We start from the raw sequence: 24,924 nt of genomic DNA, 5'->3' as shown, positions 1-24,924 counted from the left end.
CAGATTAAGATTTGATTATAAATCCTCCATAGTGACTTGACCGACAGTATACTGTATTTCATTATCCGTTATCTATCAGCAGATGAATAAAGGTTTATTATGAGATTATTATGAGAATAAATTATACGCAGAATGTAAATGTTACTATTTTATTGTATTGCATGTCAAAGTCTTCACATCAGTCATAAGGCATCTAAATCCTCCGGCCTTTAATAATGACCTCCGTCTGTGATCAGTTTGACAATGTACCTTCATGATTGTTCAGACGAACCAATAAAGCTTTTTTCCAACAAGATCGGACAAGACAGAGACATCTGTCAGGCCGAGTTTGACTGAACACAGACTTCAAGGGCCCCAAGAGCTCCCACACTCGCGAGGAAAAAAACACATTCACCTCTTTCCCCTCTTGTCTCTGCTGATGGTAACTAAATTAAAGCATGTGAAGACTGCCTTTAAAGTCAAGAACACTCTGCACACTGTCATGTCCAATGTCATACAAATCTTTCTGGAGAGAAGAAAGAATGCATATAGAGAACATCCCATCACCTGTTTATTTGAAAAACGAATGGCTTTTAATGTATGCTATAAATATCTAAATAATGCATGCGGGTAAATATTTCATGCGTGATTTTGAAGACTTTTAGTACAAGTTTGAAGCTTCGCCAGAATTTTTTCTGTTTCCATCCGCCGAGCAATTTCAGGTTTTGTTGGGTTGATGCTTGGCGATATGATGAATTTTTCAAAAGCATGTGACGGCGACATGTCAGATAAACACAAATGACTCATCAGGAGAGAAATACGGCTTTTACAGTTCAACAGCATTAAAATCGAACAGAAACAGGAAACTCTGAAAACTGTTGACAGTTGCAGAGCAGGATGTGGTTTTAATGTAAGAATCACTTAGGGGACATGTTTTTTTTTGCTTTAAAATATTGTATTAATGAAAATTCTTTGAATTAATTCAAACTAAAAGTGGTAGTTAAATTTTTTTATCATTTGCTCACCCTCATTTTGTTTCAAACCTATATAAACGCAGTGAAAGATATTTGGAAGAATGTTAGCAATTTTTAATTCTGTGACTTCATTGACTCCCATAGTAGGAAAAAATAAATTGTAGTCAAAGGTGCCCCAGAATCGTTCGTGTGTTTATATATTCTTCAAAATATGTCACTTTGTGTTCAATAGAACAACAAAATATACAGTATTTTTTTCCTACTATGATAGTGGATAATGTCACAGAACTGAGAATTGCTAACATTCTTACAAATATCTTTCTTTGTATTTATATAGGTTTGAAACAACCTGAGGGTGAGTAAATGATGACATCATTTTTATTTTTGGGTGAACTATCACTTTAAAATGCATGAATCTATTATATTATATTTTCTATACTTTAAATGCATTATACACTCACCTAAAGGATTGTTAGGAACACCTGTTCAATTTCTCATTAATGCAATTATGTTGGTGGTGTAATGGTGTGGGGGATGTTTTCTTGGCACACTTTAGGCCCCTTAGTGCCATTTGGGCATCTTTTAAATGCCACGGCCTACCTGAGCACTGTTTCTGATCATGTCCAACCCTTTATGACCAGCATGGACCCATCCTCTGATGGCTACTTCCAGCAGGATAATGCACCATGTCACAAAGCTCGAATCATTTCAAATTGGTTTCTTGAACATGACAATGAGTTCACTGTACTAAAATGGCCTCCACAGTTACCAGATCTCATCCCAATAGAGCATCTTTGGGATGTGGTGGAAGGGGAGCTTCGTGCATCCCACAAATCTCCATCAACTGCAAGTTGCTTTCCCATCAATATGGGCCAACATTTCTAAAGAACCTTGTTGAATCAATGCCACGTAGAATTAAGGCAGTTCTGAAGGCGAAAGGGTGTCAAACACATTAATATGGTGTTCCTTATAATCCTTTAGGTGAGTCTAAGTCAAAGTCTCTGTAAAAGTAAAACCTCACACACCCTGTACATTAAATGCACTATGGACACATTTTTCTTCCCTTTTTAGCCGAAAATTGTGTCGCAGTGTAAATGTGTAACTGCTGAGAAACAGAATTTGTGCCTTGATGATGATGATAAATATTTCAGTTGCTAATGCTGCTACATAATGTCCCAGTTTATGACCGAATCCATGTGGTTGTTGCACTGCAGAACACAATGTTTTTATTAAAAGTCTAGCCCTGTCAAGCACCCTTCAGTTAAATGTCATGTGAAAACATGGCCCTTAGAAATTATTAAGTGCTTTAAGTGCTTCTTGTAATACCACAACTGATGTATTTTACATAAGTAACTAACTCTTCTCATAGAGAGGGACCAGAGATGAGTGGAGATGGGCATAGACTGGAAAAATACGATGTGTCTTAACTTCATTAAAAATATCTTATCGTCTTAATTATTTGTGATTATATAAATATAAATACACAAAGTTGTATGGAAACCGTGTGGCATTTATGTGCAAAGTAGACTACTTTGCTTGTGGTGTAACATTAGACAAGGTGAGGTTATATAAGGCTCGAAATATACCTTTTAAGGTTTTTAAGTTATTGTGCACGACTATTGTAACTATTGTAAAAAACAATATCACACTCACAATAATGCTGTTGTTCAAATATCAGTATGCAAAATATAGTACCAAAAAATACATTTTTGGAATCATAAACATGTGGCTACTAACTCGGATTATTCTGGAAAATCCCAAACAGCATTCCTGGTTGTGTGATACTGCGCTAATATTATCCTTAATATAAATGCATTAAATAATTTGTTCAGCGGACACCTAGCAAATCTTCACATTCTATGTCTACATGTTTTAATATAGATATTAACAGACATGTGGTTAGACCTCCATACCTGCAGATGGCAGACTGGCTGTAGGCGGGGCCTTCAGTTGCGCTGAGGGCTTGTCCCACCTGTGTCTGAGTCAGACCCAGAGACAGCCGGCGGATTTTAAACGCTTTGGCGAATTCTCGGATCTCCTCCAGGTTTACACCGTCCACTTCGCTGGGGGCATTCTGTGGATCTGTGCAACACAAAAGAACAAAGCTGCTACTCTCCATTCACATGGTTTTATTACCTTCAATACATTTTAATGCATTTTCAAAATTTTACATTTCTATGAAGTATGATGACATGATATAGTACTTGAGCTTGAACACAGATCAGAATATAAGCAATGAAGCGATTTTAAGATATTTTCTATTCATCTATTATTCCTCAATTATTCTCTAACATCTTTCTGACATTATTATGCTTTAAATATGTCTGGTAAAAAGTGTGAAAGAGATTAAATCACCAATGAATTGAAAGCTAATAAACTTCTCAAACAGACTCTTCTGAGTAATTTACAGTGACAGTGAAGAGATTCCAGACAAATTGCGTATCTATTTTATTCTGTATTCCTTCTTAAAAAGCGTAAATAGACAAAGATGCGGATTTTCAATTTGAATGTAATTTAACTCTATTTTAGCATCTGAATTCACTTAAACAGGATCTACAGTCTAACCTGCACTCTGGTTTTCCTTATTTTGCAGTGCATTTAAGCTAATAAAATGTGATATTATATTTTTAGCCAGGTGGCTTTGGATCTTGCTTAGGTATGAAAAGTTTAGCTGGATGAATAATGCATGGCAGTCATAATGAATGAATTATTAAAATAATCCATCTGTGTTTAAGGTGAAAATGTATTGAAGCGGCACCCTGTCGTTGCCCATATGCAAACCAGATCATGACGTTTTCACAGTGAATCAGAATTTTAAGCACATAAGAAAGATTGTGTGAATTTTTTAACATTAGTTAACGTCTATTACTAACATAAATGTGGTAAGTTCAACTTTTACAAATACATATTTAATATGAAATGTTCCATGTGTTAGGCTAAGCTAATGCACCAAGAACTGACATAAACAAACAATGACCAACTGAATGAGTGTCACTAACAAATAGGCTGTAAAAATATCGGTCTTTACTGCGGTTAAAAGTATTTTAAAAGAAAAGTAGTGACGTACAGTTGTTCCCTAAGGATCCTTTACATGTAGTAGAAGCTTTATTCAGTCAAATTAAAAAAATATGTTTGAATTGAATCACAATATATATTTTTTAGGTTACCTACCAAACTTTTTACTGAGTAGAACTTTTTAAATTTAACCCAAAATAACAGCCATGGACGTTTTCTATACACGTTCTTTCCAACCAAACACTGCAAGTCAACACTAACTTTTTTAAACTAAAATATAAGTCCAAACCAGATTTAAGAAGTGCATATGGTCCTTGAAAAATATGTCGTATATCCCCACTGAACTGAGCGATTATTCTTTTGTGGCTGTTGAGGTCAGTACATTTTTTTTCTTCCATTCAAAACATGTTCTGTAGAATTAGCGTTAGCCAAGGACATCACGACAAACACAATCTGGCATGGAGAGCTGTGGCAGAGCGGTAAACTGATGAAATGAATAGAGAATGCAATGGTTTTATGTATGTTTTGAAAGAAACAAAACCGAAAAGGGAAAAAGAAAGAAAGAAACAGTTCATCGGTTGGTCCACGTTGTTGATCAATGGTAACTTCCTGTTTATTGAATTCAAACTCCATTGCAGATGCTGTTGAAATGGTTTTAGGGCAATTGGCTGTGACAAATGAGAATTTATCTAAGTAAAACAGTTTTTAAAAGGGCCGGCGTGCCTCTGACAGGCAGGAGGGAGTGATTTATATGTGCTGGTTCTGGAGGGCCATTAGGTCTATAGTTTGGTCAGCTATATGACGGAATCAAATAAAAACCTTTTAAAGCCAGAATGAAAATTCTTGAGCAGAAAAAAACCTCTTCGTCCATCTTTGGGTCCAGCCATTAGAAATTCGCAGGTCTTGTATGAAAACTTAAAATCACGGCCAACTTTATTATTGACACAACTGCTTTGTCCTCAGTTTATGTGCGGTAAAGACAGATCTGTGATTTACGTTCTTCATTGTATTAAGAATGTTTTACGATGAAAGTCTTTAGGCTTGGCTTTCACTGTACGGACATGCTTCAAGATCTGTGCTGTGAAATACCGAGAATGAAATACAGCGGACACTCACTGCTGACTAGCTGGCCGACGCTGAGAGCCGAGGAGGAAGATGATGATGTTGAGGAGGAGGAAGATGCCTGGCGGAGTGGACTCTGACTGTGGGGCATGCGGAGCAGATTCGGCTGGGACACAGGAGGAGCCTGTGGGGTCTGAGAGGCCTTTGGCAGCTGCAGAAAGACGCAAACACACAAAGTTTTATATACATACTAAGTATTAGCACTTTAGTTACTATTCTCTTATTAATATTTCATAAAAATAAAATAAAATAAAAGATTACGGCGATACAGAACAATTTTGAAAAAGCAAAATGTACTGTAGCATTGGGCAAACAAATCATTTTTATTTCACATCTAATGGATCCGTTATTTAGAAACCCATTAAATATAATAATAAAGATATATAGACGTTTCATAGAGGATGCACAAAGTTAACTTTCGGACCGTGTTTGTTTATCAGTTTGGCTAGTGGCTATAATATAACTAATACATTTTATTTAATTTAATTTATATTTATATTTGATTGCATAATAATTGTATTAAACAATTTGTTGAATTGTATTGAATGTTCATTTAATCTAATAAGCAATGAATGGGATATGTAACTTTGATGCATTTTAGTTTTGTCAAATAATGGATCTTCTACTGGTGGTAACCCAAAATAATACTGGCTAGACATACGTTTCACTTGCTCGCTAATGTAATTTACTTGTTATTTCTTTTGTTTGTAATAAGAAATCATTTAGAGTCACTCTATTCTTTGCGGACGTGTACCGGAAGTGAAGTCTGGGCCACAAAAGCCTGCATGCGCATGTTTGTTTGTTGTTGCTTTGAAAGCTCTCTATAAAATAAAAAAACAGAATGAACACAGATCACGGCCTGCATTGTTTCAAGTTCGGGAGACAAAAGATAAGCACAACATTTCAGCTGCTGAGTGTGATTATTGAAGTTTGGTTATTTGCTTGTGTTTCTTCACACAATTTCCCATTGAGCACAAGTGTCTGAACTTTCAGATGCAAGAAAGATACGACAGATAGACAGCACTCGGCTATTATGCGCAGAAACTTTAACATGAAAGCAAAAACACACCCGTTTACCGAGCCCAGAAATCAAAATCATGGGGCTGCAATTATTTTGGGCAATGTGGCATGAATGTGGCACCATTAATTTTCATGTTTTATGCACCATTGAGTGACAAAATCTGAGACATCTGCAGTGTTAAAGAATGAAGCCTACTCATCTGTCTCAAAGTGGGTTGGCTTCTCTCTGCTGTTGTCTTGCACTATTAATTCTTTCTCTGTGTTTGTGCGAGTGTGTTTTTCCTTTGGATGGTGAGAGGTGTCAGTAGTTTTACACACACTGTCAGAAATGTCGACGATTCTGTGAGAATTGCCGAGCTTTGGTGGATCTCTCTGCCATCACGGTGTATGACAGCCGTGAATTATCGCCGTGTGCAATTGTTCAGGAGTCAATTTGAACCGAAGACAAATCCATAAACATTATTACAAATGGATTACCGCGTTTATGCCCGTGATCAAAGGTGCAAAGTAAATATGACAGATAACTGCTATTAAAGAAATGAAGTTGACCTATAGATGCTTTTATAGCTGGCAGTTGTAGATAATGGAGTGGGATGTTAGATATACGCATGTGTGCATGATCTGTGCGATTTTGTACTATTGTTAGTTTCACTGGTTACACTGTATTTTTGCCTTTATTTTATTTTATTTTATTGTATCATTGTTTTTGCTTGTAGGAAAGTTAAGTTACATATCATTGTATATGACACATTGCTGCTTTAAATGTCACACATCAGCACTGGAGATGTTAAACATGATGTTCTTAAAAACACTTGCATCAAGATATGTTTGTATTTATTAAAAACAAGGTACACTCTCAAAAATAAAGGTGTTTAAAAGGTTCCACATAGCAATGCCATAGAAGAACCAGTTTTGGTTCCACAAAGAACCATTTAGTCGAAGGGTCTTTAAAGAACCTTCTCTTTCTTCTCTTTTTGATATCTGAAGAACGATTTTTGCCTCAAAGAACCTTTTGTGAAACAGAAAGGTTCTTTGGATGTTAACGTTTTAACGGAAGCGTTTAGACAAAAAAGGTTATTCTATGGCATCGCCAACCTTTCGAAAGCAACTTTATTTTTAAGAATGTATGACATGTTTAAAAGCAAGAATTAAAAACTTTTATTGACATTTCTGCAAAAAAGGGCCTCATTATCTAAGCAATGATGCCTAAGCAAGTTTTTATTAACAACACATAATAGACATTAATAAAGTATATTCTAATAGAAACGCATACATGTGACTTTTTCAAATGTGGAAAACTACCTGTATCAGTAACGGAAGTGAAAAAAGTTGTGTACACAGCGTGACAAGAGAATATTAAGCTTTAATTTATAAAGTAATCTGTTAACCTCCAAACCTGTCATGTTAAAGGTAAAAGAAATAAAGTTAATGTAAATATTGTTGTGTGGGTTTAAAATGTCTTAAGGAGGATGGGAATATCAGTTTTATAATACGTGAACGATATGTGAATAATATTTTGTCATTTTTTTGTCATTTGAGAACATCTAGTGGAACATCAAACTATTTTTGGCATTTTACAACATGTATTTTAAGCAACATTACAACACTGTAGTTTCCAAGTATTCCAAGAATTTTGGAGATGTTCTTGTGGATTTAAGCTTTCTAATCAATTTGTAGGCACTTTCCAGACTTAACGATTGTATGATGTCACAGCAGACATTGATTCACAATTGTTTGTTGTTTTATGCCATACTGTTTTTGTAGTCAAACAAAGTTTAAGATTATTAGGGAGTATATTACATATAGTATGTATGTAAATAACCGCCACATAACGTCTAATATAAAACATAATTCACACCAATACACAACAGAAAAAAATACTATTTTATATAAACACAATCTGTGTTCTGACCTGTTGTCCAGGTTTAATAGGTGACAGTGTGATTCCCTGGGTGTTGATTACTGGCAGGATCTGGTTGCCAATCACAGTGGCTATAATCTGGCCCTGCGCATTGGTCAGCAGCTGTGGTGTGATTGGCTGAACCTGCAGCGAGGGAGTACCACCCCCTGATTGGCTGGAAGGTCCCACAGAATTTGGCATCAGAGGGATGGTCCCAATAATCTAAAAAGAGGGGACAAAGAAATAAAATTCAGGTTGAGTTATTCTCATAGCATAAAAAACATGTTCTCTACTGTCCGTGAATAATTTAACAGCAAAATCTATACAGTAGAACAATAACATTAGAAACTAACGTAAAAAAAATATCCGTGGTTTTAAACAAGTTTAGTCGTCCACAACTGCATTTCGCTGATGTCCTTCTGAAACCTTGTATCTTCATATTTCGTGATTGGTCAACCTTGACGTGTGTCACTTGGTTTTGTATGTATCTAAGCATTAAAAAGTATTAAAACATGCTTGTCAACTTTGACAACATGCTATTCAATCATGTTTAAAGTACAGTGTTTTTACATTTCCTGATAAAACAGCGAGATTTGGAGTAGAAACATGTTTTTCCAAAATCAATTTTTAGAAACAAAAGTGTTATTTGACCTGTGAGGTTTTCTAAAGCTTAATATCAGTAGCGCTGCTGTTGTTTTAGGCAGATGATGTTTCCATCTTATTTTCCTCTCTGAACCTGAACACGATGGACATTTGGTCAAACTCAGCATGTTTGTACCGCACGAACAGACAAACTAAAGAAGTTACCTCTCAGGACCTCATCAGTGTTGAAGTATCAAAGCCATTGGATTACCGAATAGAGGGCTACTTAGTACAGGGAGGACAAGTTAGACTGTATAACCTTTTTATTTTTTAGAGAGGCTTGAAAGACACACACAGTTACATTAACACTTGCACTGACCCACAAAGCCGGAAACATACACATGCACACTGTGTGCTCTCTCTCCTCCTTTGTAAAGGTCAGACACAGAGTACCTTCATGTGTACTGGTGCACACCACTGACTGTATTATCTATCATAAGACCAGAGGAAAAATGTGTGTGTAAAATGCAGAGAAGGGCTGGAGTTATTAACGTAGCCTCTTAACCACTCGTCCATCAGCTAACACACACACACACACACAGACAGTGTGGATCTTAGTCAGGTGGGAAGGTCCATAAGGGACATCTTTCACCACAATCCTTTGCTCTGGCCTCCTGCACACCCCAATCTGTTCTCCAGTTGTCACAGTTCAGAGGCTGTAACCCTCTTTACGTCTCAAGGCCATGGCTTCAATGAGCCATGCATGCACAACAACAACCCAATATACTGATGCACACAAAAACAACGGTTTGTCTTAAAGGGATAGCAGTCCCAGAATTAACATTTATTCACCCTCATGTGGTTCAAAACCTGCATATGAATTTCCTTTGTGGAAAACAAAAGAAGATATTTTGAGAAATGTCTCTGTGGTTTTGAGTCCACACAATGAAAGTCAATGGGTTTAATGTTGTTTCCATATCAACATTCTTCAAAATATCTTATGTGTTCTGCAGAGGAAAGAAAGTCATACAGTTTTGTTCCTCATCTTCAACACAATTCCTTCCAAACTCTCTACTTTGTCTATTAGTTAAAGGACAAAAAAAATGAAAAGATAAATATTTAAATAAGAAAAGTTATGAAAAGTATACTGTAAAAAAACTTGAATTTCATGTTAACTTCGAAGTCAGAGCTTTGGCAAAAGGACCCCTTATATTCAAATACTTGTCAGGTTGACCTGAATATAAATCTGTTGTTTAATTCTTGATTTATGTTCTATTTATACAATGAATATTAAATATCTATCACATCCTTGATTAAGCAAGTGTACTGCAGGTTTTGTGTAGCTCGGTGGTAAGTGCACGGCGTTAGCAACGCCAAGATCATGTGTTCGATCCCAGGGATTGGTCATACTTAGAAACAAATGTATAGTAAAATGCAATGTAAGTCGCTTTGGATAAAAGTGTCTGCCAAATGCGTAAATGTGGACACCGCAAGCCTTATTCAGTCAGGACCACTTACGTTTGAAAACAGATTTTATTGAATAGAAATGCATCTATTTGGTATTGGGGTTATGGTTCTGTTCTGGGCCGACTCCATGCGCTCGTCCGGCACGATTCCTGGACGGGGCGGGGAGATCAGAGAGTCGAAACCCCCCTGGGTATGGAACAGAACCATGATATACATGCATGTGATACACAAACGCATGATCACTGAACCGCAGAGTTTATTTAGTAAATGAGGTGAAGTTGGGGATGGAGGGGGGGATCCGGTGAGTTACTGCAGAGACTACCAGCTGGAGCAATCTAAACTGACGTGACCTGCATGAACTAACGCGATGCTTGATTAGTGCTCAAGTGAGAAATTTAAGTGTAAAGCAACAGTTCCCCAAAATAAAATCATAATTTCATCATTTGCTCACCGTCAAGTTGTTCCAAACCTGTGTAAACTTTATAGCTCTTTTGAACACAAGGAAAGATCATTAAAATTATGTTTGTAACCAAACTGTTCTGGGGCACTATTGACTACCATAGTAGGGAAAAAACTTTGGGAGTCGTGGTGCCCCAGAACTGTTTTGTTTCTTACATTCTTCAAAATATCTTCTTTTGCATTCAACACAACAAATGATTTTATACAGTTTTGGAAAAACTAAAGGGTAAGTTATTAATGCCAGAACTTTCGTTTTCGGGTGAACTGTCCCTTTAAGTCACACCCAACTCCAAAAAAGACCTGAATTCGTGTAAAAACAACTACAAACAATCAGCGCATGTCTTAACCTTTTTATCTCTTATGTTTACAAGTGTGTCATCCTGCACACACACACTTGATATGCCACCTAGCCTGAAAAAGCACAATTGATCTATCGTGTATAATTTAGCCGTGCCTGCCGGCGGACCCCCAGCTGAGCTAACAAGCACCGCATCTGTATAATCTCTGACCGCTTCTGTTCTCTCCTCTCGACGCTCTCTGACATAATGGCGATGGAGCGGCGGAAAAAGGAGTGCTGACTACGTGTAATTCATCCTCGGCACGGCTCATTTGGTTGCGTTGCTTCGCATTAAGCGACAGATAATTTATCTCTCTCTCTCTCCCTTCCTCTGTCGCTCTTTATCGCTCCCTCTCAATCCTCCGCGGCCCTCTCTGCTGCCACTTAGCATATTTTATTGTGCGGTGTGGCGCTCGTGTCCCCCGACGTGGCATTTGCATGCCGGCTTGTCGGAGAGCTTGTTCCGCTCAATTATTCACTCTCATTGGACTAAGTGGCTGCTTTAACACGAGCAATAATACAGCACAAGAGCTGACAGCTACATACTGTCCCCGGCCGCTCCGAATGGCACCGCCTCACTGTGGCACAGCGGAGCGGTTCTTCACATCTGAAACTGCATTAAACGCATATTAGAAGAGCGGTGACATGCAAAGTTGGCAAAAAATAAACTGAGTTAACTTAGAAGCACAAATTAGGTTTAATATGGTTTGCATCAATAGCTGACGCAGATGTATGCAAATGCAGTGGATTTTAATGAATGTTTTAAGGTTTAGATAAATCATTTATTTTGGAAGACAAAAGATAAGGTCCAATCTGATGTCATGATGACTAAATGACTACTATCAGTATATATGTATACAATCAGGCCTACAAATCTCTTAGTAGTTTTGAGATTGTATGACTGACCTTACTGTGGCATATCAGACATTGTCTACCCCTGAAACTGCATTACCTCAATGTAAAAATTGCATTTGGTAAGATATAAAGGTAGCAACAGTAAGCTGGTGTAAAAATGACTCGACAAATCAGATTGAACCCCACGTCTATCATTGGATGACATACGGAGTTAAAATGTTCCACGTAAATCTTCTGATTTGGTATCAGTGTGTCAAACATATGTGAACCGGATCATGTTGGATGTAAACAATATTCCCAACACTATCAACCGAGCCTGCGTTACGCTTTTAAATCTGATCATGTATTTTATCCGCATGAGGAACACCTGTCCGAAACGGCAGGAGATAAAAGGATTATCATGAAATAAATTCTTAGAGGTCCATATATTGCGTAAAACATCAGTCTGTAACCGTTGTCTTATGTTTTTATACAATATTTGACTTTCTCTTGCTCCTCTATAGTGTGTGTTTGTTGTGACACACATCTTTTCTATGTGTTTACTCTTTTTATCTCCCATCATGCTTCTCTCTCTCTCTCTCTCTCTCTCTCTCTGTGTTTCTCCTTCTTTGAGCAGAACTCATTAGGATTATACTGCCAGCGATTCCAAGGGATGTCATCTCTTCCTCCAGCCAGGCCAATCTTCAGCGTTAGCCATGGCCGCCAGGCAATATCCCTGCCCATTTTCTGCCCTACTGCCCGCTGTTTGGAGGGGAATAGGATGGGGACACATATTGAGAGAGAATCCCAAAGTTCTAACATCCATCGCTGTGTTAGAAACACAGATCATAGATGGTCATAGAGAAAGCGTCTTTTGATGCAGTCCTGTGTAAAGTACATTCAACCTGACGGTGGATTATTTTTTGCTTTAATCCACTGACACTGGCTTTCATTCACAGTATGTAGTAAAAAGATAACATTAAAAAACATAAATACATAGAAATGTAATGTCTTTATGTTGTTTTTACATAAATGTGGAGATTTATTATGAAAGTATTATAACAAATGTGAATGTTGGGTGATTAATAGGGAAATATATGATTATTTAAATTGTTAAACAACGCTAGTTTAAAGCATTTTTTACCCAGTCAAGGCTTAACATTTATAAACTGTTTTACATGATAACATGACACATTCTTTGTAAAAAAATAAATGAATATGCAACATAAGAAACATCCTAACTGTTTTCTGGTCTAACTATAGTTTAATATTAGTTATAAATCTGAGTGCTTAAGGACACATTTTTAAGAGTTGAATCAGCAGAGACAGATTCTTAACTTGCATGTTTCCAGTTTTTTACAGCCAGATTTGTGTACCCCATTGTGAGTTGCTAGGTACAGTAAAAAGATGGTTTTCAACAATTTCATATCACGTTGATGGTGTAAAGGAATTCTAACAATTAGGTAAAATATTACAGTTAATTATAATGATCACGTGGCTATATAAACTGACAGTCAAAAGTTCAAGATCACCCGACTAAAGTCTATTTTGTGATCTTAAAACGTATAAGCTTACTGTATGGCTAATTGTGAGTAAACACATAGGGTTTGACTTTGACTAAAGAAGAAAAGGCGGCCAATAGGAGAGCTTCGTCGCGTGAGACCTGACGAAACTAATATATAAAATAGTTTTGATTTGTTTTAGTTTTCTTTATTCACAACATACTGTAATGTTATCACATTATTGTTTAACTGATTATGTATTATTATTCAACAATCTAGAAAAATATAATTAAGGTATAAATAAGTGATCCTAAACGTACTGCACGTATATGTACAGTATATAGGCTGTATATAGACTTATATAATTACAGTTTAAAGATTGGTCATTTTAATAGTGTATTTATTTTTATTTATTATATTTTCTATATATTTTTTTAGTTTCATAGAGTAAATGACAAAAAACACCTTGAGGGTTAAAAGAACGGGGAATTTGACCCCTGCTATCCGTCATTTGTCCCAGTGGTGACTGGTCAGGTCATTCTGCTGAAACCCTGTGATCTTCCCACTCACTGGAGCCTATAAGCAAAAAGTGTTTCTTTTCCATCTTAGAGACAAATGACTAGAGGAGAGAGTGGACGACAGGGGGCAGTTTTAGTTTTTTTTGTGAGACCCTGTCACGTACTTAAAAAGCAGGATAAACCCTATGTGTTTCCTACGATTACCCATCACGCTAAAGTCATTTAAAAAAAAAACAGAATAATTGGTCAAATTATATAAATAATACAGGCAAATGTAAGCCATTAGACAAAACAAGGCAACAGATTTAAGTTGCAAAATGATCTCTTAGCATAGTTTTGAACACCACATTCTTGCCCAACACACTTTATGAGACATTGTATGCTTTAGCTGAGGGAAATTCTCCTACTTTTAGCTTGAGCTCAAAGCAAAAGCCACATTTGTGTTATTTCAGTAATCTACTACGAGGCCAACAGGGTCTTCTTTTCTCTCATCTAATGCATTGCTTCATCTCCTTGTTTCCCCTTCCATCCCCTGCTTCATTCCAAGGCATCATCTGCTGCTCCTCTGGCCACGTCCGGGGCCTGTATTAGTATCATCTTAATGTTAAAAGCAAAACAAGGGAGGGGGTGAGACTCAAAAGGGTGGTGGGAGTTTTAGCGGGCTCGAACTGAATAATGCGTGTTGGTAATAAGGTCAGGAGCAGAGTCTGCAGCCCTGGGCTTTGACCGTCTCAGTGACCTGATTATGTCAGCCAGTGTCAGCCGCCACGACACTACAAACGCACAACGCATCCCATCAACGGCATCACCGCGCCGATACGTCCAGTCACACCCTGCAGGCACCTTCAGTATAGACGAGGACATACCAGTTTGTTAGGTAACGTCAACCATACACGAGCGCATGCACCCTTAGAAAACTGATGTGAGTGACAGTGTATCATACACATAAAAGCACAATGTTCTGAATGTAAAAGTTATTTCATGTGCGCTGAATCCTGCATGAGTTCTGACAATTGTCATTTTGTACTAAAATGATTTTTCAGGTTTTCTATAAATTACATGAGATAGTCTGACACAACAAACAAAAAAACGATATGAATGTCAATGTATTTCTAAACATTTCTCTGTCTTTAAAGTTGTCTTTCATAAAAGGCCAATGTATACATTTTTAATCAGGTTCAAAATATTGTTATTGTATGTTTCTATGTATTCAATTTACGAAAAGACAAGTACAGAAATCAGATCACAGAAGTTACTGCCCCAAATACACATTATTGCATGTAAAGCAAAATATTCACATCTCTCGCTGAGGGCTGATGGGATAGATAAACAGGCCCATAGTGTGCACTTTCTCAAACAACACTTTCCATCATATTAGAGAACAGGAAGTGTCACTAGAAGGGGGAATGAGACAAGGGTTAAGGTAAATAATGCCGCTTGTAGTGTAAAAGGGCACATTGGCTATACAATCTTTCCTTTAATATGGGAGCGGTGTGCACCTGCGATAAGATGATTCATTAGATAGGGCTCCGCTCTGACAAGCCTCATCGTTCAAGCCTCCGGGCCACTGATGGAACAATTCTACAACCGGCCCAGTAAATATGACAAGGTCAGCGTTTTACCCCACGCTGTTGTCCAATCAAAACGCAGCGCCCCTCTCCGACTCGCACTAACACGGCCAAGGATGAGCAGCGGAGGTCATCATTAAAGACTTGTTTGGATTTCGTTTTCTTTGTAACATCAAGCTCCTACTTGTTAATGTTGAGTTTTAAAATGTGATCTCTTGTGATTAATGTATAAAGTGTGTTTTTCAGCTTGATGCTGTCTTTTAATTAAATAAGGTGAGTGTGTGTGCTGTACGTACCTGTCCTTGTGCATTGGTGACCAGTTGCCCTGTAACGCCCTGCAGGCTGGAGAGGGCATTACCAAACACCTGTGACCCGGCGATTGAGCCCATCGCTGCTGCCGCGGCAACCGCTGCCTGACTGGCCAGAGGGTTAAGCTGAGAAAGAGCACACAGAATAACAAACTAATGAATTACGTATACAACAAGACTTTATTTATACATTAAATACTTCTGAACATAAAAATTGACACCCTAGAAAAACTAAAAAGCCATAAATGCACCAGTAAGGAACAGATATTAAAGTACATTAAAGTATGTCTGTCTACGGTATGCCAATCAGAAGAATGACTGTAATCTTTAAAGAAATATGTTCAATAATTATTAAATAAACAAATAGTATAGACGGTTTCATCTGAAGCACGCGCCTGACGTTGCTAGTTCCCAATAATATAACAATTAAATGTATATTCATATTAATTTATATTAATATTTTATTGTATAATACTTGTATTGGTTTATTCTTATTGTATGTTAATTTTATTAAATAAACAATGAATGGGTCATCTAACTTTGTCGCATTTACATTTAGGCAAGGAAGGGATCTTCGGCTAGATATGCTTTTAACTTGCTAACTAATGTAATATACTATTTTTTTGTTGCTTGTTTTCTGAAATAACCTGCAGTGACAATTATTTGCGGATCTGTACTGGAAGATAAGTTTGGAACACAATGCGCATTAACGTTTGATAATGTTATTGCTTTTAAAACCATCTATAAGAGGGCTTGCTAAGGTCGGCCTAACGAGACAGTTGTTGAGTAAGTTTTTTTTTTTAACAGAATATTACAAAAACAAATTTACACTAGTAAATTTATAGTAATATTTTAATAGCTACTCTAAACATCCTTAATAAAAGTTGAATTTACATGAGATAAATGTATTGGCTACTACTTCTACTAAAAATAAAATAGTTTCTATTACTTTTCTCTTCTTTTTTTCTGTAAGCATAAACTCGTTAAAAGTTAAGAGTTAAAAATGCAACCAGTTTCTGTTAAAGTACATGTGAACCAGATTCTGACCTATTTCCGAGTAAAACAGAATTCTGAATGAGTAAAAATAGGGGGCGTTGCTTGTAGTTTCACTGCGATTTGATTGGATGTATAAAAACAGCCATTGCATTTTGAAATGGAACTGACAGATGAAAGGAGGAGTTTAACGGATGCTCCGCCCAAGCCGCTAGAATACAGAAGTGCATTTTCAGGTTTACCTGAAGATTATGAGGGCACATGACTTGAGAAAAAGAATGACCCACATTGTTAAGATATTTACAATAAACGCTGCAATATTTCATGAAAAAATAGGAATCGTCATTTTTAATTTCACCGGGACTTTAATCCCTGGGGTTGATTTCTATCCTTCAAAGTGCATTGCCTTAAATGAAAGATTTTCAAAACAAATTAATTGTCCACAAGACTACAAATAAAAATAATCACATTAAATGCTAATCTAAACACCCTCATTATAAGAACTGCTGAGATGTAAAACTTATGTAAAATATTAATTTATTATAAAATATTTGTCTTTATTTTTTCAAATATATTTTTCTTATATATAAATATATAAGTTTAAGTGATTTATGACTTTCTCTCAAAGTCTCAAGCAGTACACATAGGTTAAGAGTTAAAGATAGCAAGTCTCTGTTAACCCTCTGCGGTCAATTTCTATTCTCCTGGAGTGCATTGCCAGTGTTTTAAAGACACACACACACACGCACACAGGTGAATAAATCAAGCTAACTTCCTAATAAGCGATGAGAATGCAGTGCTTATTTGATGCAGGGCTGCAGAATTAGGTTCTTTAAGTAGATCAAGAGCTCACGCAGGACTGCACACAGACTCCCCAATTACTCATCACAATGAGGCAGTAATGGAAACAGCGCTGTGAGCAGACAGAGGAGAACAGGCGCGTTGACAGCAGACAGGGGGAGTCAAAGAAAACACACTATCCTAATGGCAGTCAACGGCAGTGAATTATTTCTCAAACCAAATTGTTATTCTTTTTGATGAGTTCTGACTTTGCCTCAGCTACGAGTCACCGCGTATAATCCCGAAACCACTGAGATGTTGACAGAATGAGAGTTTGCAGGTGTGCAATGACAAAATGTGACGCCATTGTGATATAAAGATCCAGTGAATGAAATGTAGCGGCATCTAGCTGTGAATTTGCGAACTGCAACCAACGGTTCACTCCACCCCTCTCGCTTTCAAAACACTACGGTGGCTGACACAGAACTTAGATGTCGTCACGTTATCGCTTCTTTCCCGAAGGAGATAGCGTATTTATGAAACATGTTCTGTAGAGCAGTTTGTCCTTTAGGGCTTCTGTAGAAACAACATAACGAATTACATGTAAGGGGATCTATTCTGTAGATAGAAATAGCTCATTCTAAGGTCATAAAAACATAACTCTGTATTATGTTAGGTCTTTATACACCTCTGACGACATAATTATTCATACGGGATTGCGTTTCTGCCAATAGATCCTCCAAAAAATTACACACAGCACCTTTAGTCCCGGCATTGAGGATTTACAACATTGAGGATGAGAACATGATAAAACCCACTTTTCAATTTCGGGAAGACTACTCCTTAAACCGAAAGTATACAACAGCATCAAACTAATTTCAGGCAACCCTCGTCTCCCATTTCCTGTGTCCCCCCGTCTGTGACCCCCCCACCCAGCTCTCAGCGGAGGCCGTTCAGCTTTGTTAAAGTGAGAGCATTCAGCTGCCATTCATCTTTCATCTTATCACACCATCATATATTACCAGGCTCTCTGAAATCAAATGATGAGAAAATACCACCGAGCGATCAATACTTTTTCATTGACAGAAAAGGTTAAGCACATTAAGAATGACATCGCATTTGTCTTATGAAATCATATTTCATGTTGGTGGCCCAAAATTGGCTGAGATTGATACCGCGTCCGCTGGACTGAAAGTCATCCATTTTTTTAGCACTAATCACAGAAATCGCCTCTTTGTTGCCGTCGTTTTCTTTGTCCTTCTGCAAAAGTCAAGTGCCAGTTGATAATATCACCGACCTGGAACGTTAAGGGCAACGATTTTAGCTCGTCTATGCCTCAAACACGTGGCAATTGTGAGTGATAAAAGCTCTCGGAGACTTGAGGACATTTTGGCTTCTTCTATCATTTGTCAGGAGATTTTTCACATGATTGATCTGTACGCCACGTCAGCGGTGAGATGCCACTTCCACAGGATATTTCATAATGCTTTGGTCCGACATGGCCTAATGTACGCCGGTTTCGCCCGGGCCTTCTCTTGTTATTGCATTAGTAAAATTTCAGACAGCTTGTGGTTTTTCCGCGGCATAAACCGTCGACAGCCACGAGTGCTTATTCTGTTAAACAGAAAAGCAGAATGGGTTTGTGATTGCAGTAAAGGTGCCTGCGTGGAGAGCATCTTATCTCAAGCTAACATCTTCAGATAATAAAAACATGTATTTCTGAGAGGGCGTGAGATATAGAGAGAGAGCACGAGAGAGAGATGGACAGGGATGGCAATATCAACCAAGGATTGAATTCATAGATAATCCTTTCAGTCTATCAGAGAGCAAACTCTCTCTCTTTCTCTCTCCTACGGTTTCTCTTAAAGCAAACAGATGAAATGTGTTATCCTGGAATGATAAGATGGGTCAGTGAATTATCTGAGCTGATACATATAGAATCTCATCTAGTGATCCAGTCACAACTGAAGGTGGTTTTGTTGATTTACAAGTTGAACTGGTAAAGTGAGTATCAGAAGAATCTCAAAGATGCAACACTTTCTTATAACCAAAGATGTTTGACTATATGATTATATGAAATTCACATTTAATAGTATATAATCATAGTTTATTGCATGCATCATTTTTACATTAATGGACACGTTGATTTTTAAGGAATAATACCAATACGTTTTTTAGTTGTCAGCTGGATATCTTTGGAGGGGTTCAAGGACAATCTGGGCTGCAATGTTCCCCCTAGTCCCCCCAGATCCGGCCCTGATCAAAGGTGATTTAAATAATATAAATAAAAATGCATTTTCATTTTGGGATGATTCATCTTAATTGTTTAACTTAAAAAGACAACGTCACTGAATCATGAATATCCAAAGCCACGTCTTTTTTTTAGAAACACACATGTAAAGTGGGTGCAATACATTATTTGCACATTATTTAAAGATGATCATTTTTTCACATTATTTTAAAGAAGATCTGCTTTTTTATTTTATTATATTTTATAATTTAATATTGACCATTCAGTACTGTGCCACCCCAAAAACTTTGTTGTTTTATATTCTTGTTTAAATGACCGTCCATTTATTATTCAATCTCTTTATCAAGATACAAACAGAAAAAAATGGAAATATATGTACACACGTATACACACACACACACAATTTTTGTTGTGGCTTTGTCAGGCAAAAGATGGTTTCCGTTGGTTTTAAGAACTCTTAAGTCTATACATTAGAATACTAAATATTACTAAATTACTAAATATTTGCCACTTAAGTATACACAAGCTGTTTTTCTGCTTTTGAACTGCATACACTTTAAAAACTGTTGTTTTTTCATCTGTCCTTAAAGGTCCGATGTATGAAATTTAGCGGCATCTAGCGGAAATAATAAACCCCAAATTACTCTTATGTGTTAAAATTCCATGACACAAAAACATCCTTTTTGAGAGTTTTATTCTAACACACAAAAGGCTGAAAAATAATCAGATATGGTCATTATACCATGGCTTAGGCAACATTGCTGAAATTGCTGCACTGTACGGTTATACAGTATGAAGAGGCCTTAAACCCCATAGCTTCAGATATTGTTTATCGGTTCATTGGTGTAAATTTGGGAGGAGATCAATAATATTTAAGCCCTTTATAAAATGCTCGGCAGTGCAGCGGGGCAGATTAGGACTCTGTAACTTGGGGGCAGCAGGAAGGAGAATGTGAGAATTGTGGAGGATTGCAGTGTTTGTCATCTAAACAGGTGATTTTCCGGCAGGCTGCTTCCCTTGGAGTCGTGTGGGGAGGCAGGAAATGGCGTTACGGCACCACTATTTGTTTTGATTGCATGTGTGTGTGGATCTAAACAGCTGGCATTCTTTTTCAGGGAAACAGCAGGTAAACAACTGGGTAAATGTTGCGAAATGGCTGTCTGTCCTTACTTTTGCTCTTTTCTTCTGTAGGAGGTTGAAGTCGAAGAGGAGAATTGAGAGAATTTGGTCTACAGTATATGTGAAATATCAGAGATTTAAATTTATTAAAAAAGTTACTGACATTGAATAAAATATCTCCAAAATGGTCAAATGTCCCACATTTTTATGTGCTTTTTAGGTTGGTTTTGTGCATTGAAAGCCATGTCGATTTTTAATATCATTGCTGTCTTGGAGAAACATCTGTGATGTCATATTGTCAGGAATCACATTGTGAAAGAAAGAAAGAAATAAAGAAAGGAAGGAAGAAAGAAAGAAAAGAAAGATCGTCACACACGCTTTGCACCCCATGGCAAAGTGGGTGAGTAAATTTTAAACTCTATTAAGTTCTGCGAGGCCTGCAATGGCCGTTTGACCGCGGGTCAGATGGAGCAACAACCCATGTAATCTCCTGAACAAGTGAAAAAAACATCTTGCCGTTACCATGGCGAGGAACTTCCGGACATCAAATAAAAGCACTCAAACCTAGAGTTCTTTTTCTGCCTGTTCTGTTCAGACTGCAAATTCAGACTTGAACGCTTTTATTCCTAATACAATAGAAAGACTCAAATCTAAAAGGAAAGACTACAGGTAAACAAGAGCTAAAACTCCTTATAAAAAATAATCTGATTTATCACACATTTTTTTGTGCTGAATCACGATTAATCGCACATAATATTAATATTTTAAAATATACTTTTACATTCAAATAATTTCACATTTAATCTTCAAATTAGGGTAGAACCAACAGATTTATTTAACAGTATCATTTTATTAATGAAAGCCAACATTCTGATTCCTGTAACTTATGTCTCTATTCAATTAATTATTTTTTATTTATTTTAACATTAATTTTAGCCATTCAACAGTGTGATTGAGAGCTTATATGTCTAACTGGTAGGATATAGGCTTTACAGAAATTAGATAGAAGTTCTCAAACACTGTAGTCCTTAATGCTAAATTGTAAATTAAAAACAGAAGAATTCTCATTAAAGCAACAAAACACATATATATTATATAATGTAACGCTAGACAGAAAGATAAAATATTTTTATCTTCAGCTGCGCCTGCAGCAAAGAGCCGTGCCGGTGAAAGTTGCAAGATTTTGGATGAACGAGCATCGGTTGGGCGCCACCTCCGCTCGGCCAACGAAATGGCCCGTGTTTTGCCGCTTACCGCATGTTACCCTTTGAAAATGAGCAGGACGATCGTGACATCCGTGTACCATGTGAATTTCCCAAAAAATTATCGGTTGTGTTGACGCCAACTATTCTTATATTGTATTTTTGTAAATATATTTAAGCCACCTTAAACCAAGCAATATTTACTTAAGGAAAGCTGAATTGTCTATGATTATAAGACTACATGGTATGTATCATTTTATACAGCTGCGGAAGAAATATACTTAATCTTGCAGAAATTTCGAAATGATTTTTCTGAATTTACTATGTGTTAATGTAAAATGATCATATTTGTTTCATTCTGTGAACTAATAACAATATTTTTATTTATTTTTCTTATGCATTGACTAGCAGAAAATGAAAACCAGAAAAACAGGTCAAAATAACAAAAAGATGCTCAAATACTGCAAAGAAAACAAGTTCATATTCACCTTTAAACAATACAACAGTAATATTTGTAAATTTAGGAAAAGTAAAAAAAAAACATTTTTGTGACAACCTCCAGTTTTCATGTTTCTTATCACGTGTCATTCTTTCACATTGCTGTTGGATCAATTTACGACACTACTAAGGTTTGATTTATTGAAATTTAACAGACACAGGACTGGAATGGCCACATACATCTATAAAATCTGAATAAATTTGGAAGATAAAAATTTGCGGCTATACAGTATATTTACAGTATATATAATACACAAATATAAATTTAATATATTTTTGCATCATTTAAAATATATTTACAATTTAGATTCAAGTATTTTCATCAAGAATTTATGTTTCTGAGGAAGAAACCATTTTTTAGCAGTGCTCTTGTCTTAAACGATAGGAAAGACAATGGCTCTGCCACAGACAGATTTTAAACATCTAAAACACAGAGAAAAACATCTTTGCAACATAGCAATTCCTCTGTCAATCACACCTTCATTTCACCCTTTCTTCTTTCCTCCCTCGCCCCCTCTATCCCTTTATTTTTTCCCAATATGGAGAGTGGACATAATCAGAAGTGACACATCTGAGCATGCTCACGGCCTCCCCAGCGTCACATCCAGACCTTATGCTACCTCCGTCAAAAAAGCTCTCTCCTTCTCCCATGTTCCCCAGTCTGAGCCTCCCCTTTGCCCGGGAACATCAAAACGCCATTAGACCATCCCAAACACCTCCGCTCCCCTGTCGGACCCTCTGAGCCCATCACCTGGACTCTTCTCACACCACTGACGCTGCTTACCAACCCTCCATTTCACCTTCCCATTGACAAATTAATACATAGTTGAGAGAATAACAGAAATATACTCGGGGGAAGAATAGGTGCAAAAATTGAATAGGAAAGATACATGCGATGCCGTAAAGCTGCAGAAGCTATGCTAAGTTGGTTCGACCCTCCCATAATGCATTGCTCTCCAAACCGTGGCCACCCCTTCTGGCGCACGCCAGAGCTGTTTAAAATGCTGCACTTCATCAGATAAAAAGCACAACTGTTGGGAAGAGAGGGGGCAAGAGGGGTCACATATAATGGGCAAAATGCAAATGACAGAGGATAGAAAGAGGAAATGAATGACAAATGTACCTATAAAGGTATGATGGACTGCCCAGAGCTGACCGTCAATCATGTGACTCATTAACTCCAATCATAATTAACTGCTCTCCGTGTCATTATATAAAATCCTTTTTCCCTAATACCACAATCGTGGTCCTTAAAATCTATACAGGAATTTTAACACATCAGTCATCTTTGCTCTATGTTTGGTGCAATGAGGCAGCGTACAGAGCAGACTGCGGGATGGTTTCAATAAATATACATTTTCAACTTATAAATTCCATGTTTGATCATTTTTCCTGTTGATAAATTACCACAAAAGTTTGGCCACATTCCTATGTGATTGATTAAACAAGTTTGCTGGAAAACTTGAGTTTCAAGGAAAAGTGCTGACCGCAGTGTTATAGCGCATATAGCGCAGTTATCTCCGTATGATGTTTGAAAAAAAGACACATGATCTCAGCCATACACTCTCCTGTTAGATCTGTGGATGTTGGAAAACTAATTGATAAACAGAGCATCGGTTTTATGAAAAGTTTATATTGCATTTTCAATGGCCACCAGAGACAGAGCCTCCATCACATTTTAATCTTCACTGTAATTTCCTGTAATAAAAAACAGAGGAAAATAAAAAAACATCCAACGCAAAATGATCAATAGCTATTTGTCTTTAAATGACTGAGCGCGAAATACTGCATGTCCTAATCTAAAAGGAGACACGGCACGGTATGTCTCAATTGAAGGAAACTTTTAACTCTTTTAATACATCATGTCAAATTCTCCTCCCCGGCATTTGAACAGAATGCCATCTCTTTTCACCTGCTGTTGTCTGACATACAAATCCAGCATTTGAATGACTTTAATATTGGCTTAATCAATGGCTGGTGATCTTTTGATGGCCTGTATCCAATAAAGTCTGGCGTCGGCCGTGTGCAAGTTTCATAACTAGAATAATGGTAAATGATTACTCCTCGCCGTGGCGTCTCGCGGTGAGCCGGGCTAATGAAGAGAAATGGTTGGCTTTGGAGCCGGGGCTGCCAGCTGCCATTTGAGAACTCGGAGCGGAGAGATTAATGATGAGCGAGCAGGCCTCTGTGGCTATGATGCGGTCAGAGGTCCGATCGATAACACACACACACACAAATCCACAAGTTTATGTACAACCGCGTACGCTCTCCAGAACGCATGCAAATTCTCAGTAACAAAATGTAACACATGCACACGGTGTCTATAAGTGGAATGATGAATGGCCGACGGGATCTGGTATTGAACGGTATTGTCTGTGTTTTCCGGGCAGTTTAAAGGGGTCAGAAAGAACTTAACCTGTGCAATCTGTATCTTACAATTATGTTGTTATCTTGCTATAATGTGCTATAATATTTATGATTTTCTGCATGTATGTT

General features: G+C 37.2%; 1 protein-coding gene across 1 annotated transcript in view; it reads right to left on the bottom strand.

The window, feature by feature from the left end:
- pou6f2 (POU class 6 homeobox 2) overlaps positions 1 to 24,924 on the bottom strand; it is an 85,820-nt gene that overhangs the window by 4,589 nt on the left and 56,307 nt on the right. Inside the window, exons 5-8 of the mRNA XM_056738830.1 lie at positions 15,574 to 15,711; positions 8,023 to 8,232; positions 5,085 to 5,241; positions 2,867 to 3,035 (exon numbers count right to left, since the gene is read on the bottom strand). Coding sequence (XP_056594808.1) covers positions 2,867 to 3,035; positions 5,085 to 5,241; positions 8,023 to 8,232; positions 15,574 to 15,711 — 674 coding nt within the window. The remainder of the gene's footprint in view (positions 1 to 2,866; positions 3,036 to 5,084; positions 5,242 to 8,022; positions 8,233 to 15,573; positions 15,712 to 24,924) is intronic.

This window comes from Triplophysa dalaica, chromosome 23 (assembly GCF_015846415.1).
Source record: "Triplophysa dalaica isolate WHDGS20190420 chromosome 23, ASM1584641v1, whole genome shotgun sequence".
Lineage (NCBI taxonomy): Eukaryota > Metazoa > Chordata > Actinopteri > Cypriniformes > Nemacheilidae > Triplophysa > Triplophysa dalaica.
The sequence above is the reverse complement of the archived record's forward strand: the minus strand, read 5'-3'. Positions and strand labels throughout refer to the sequence as shown.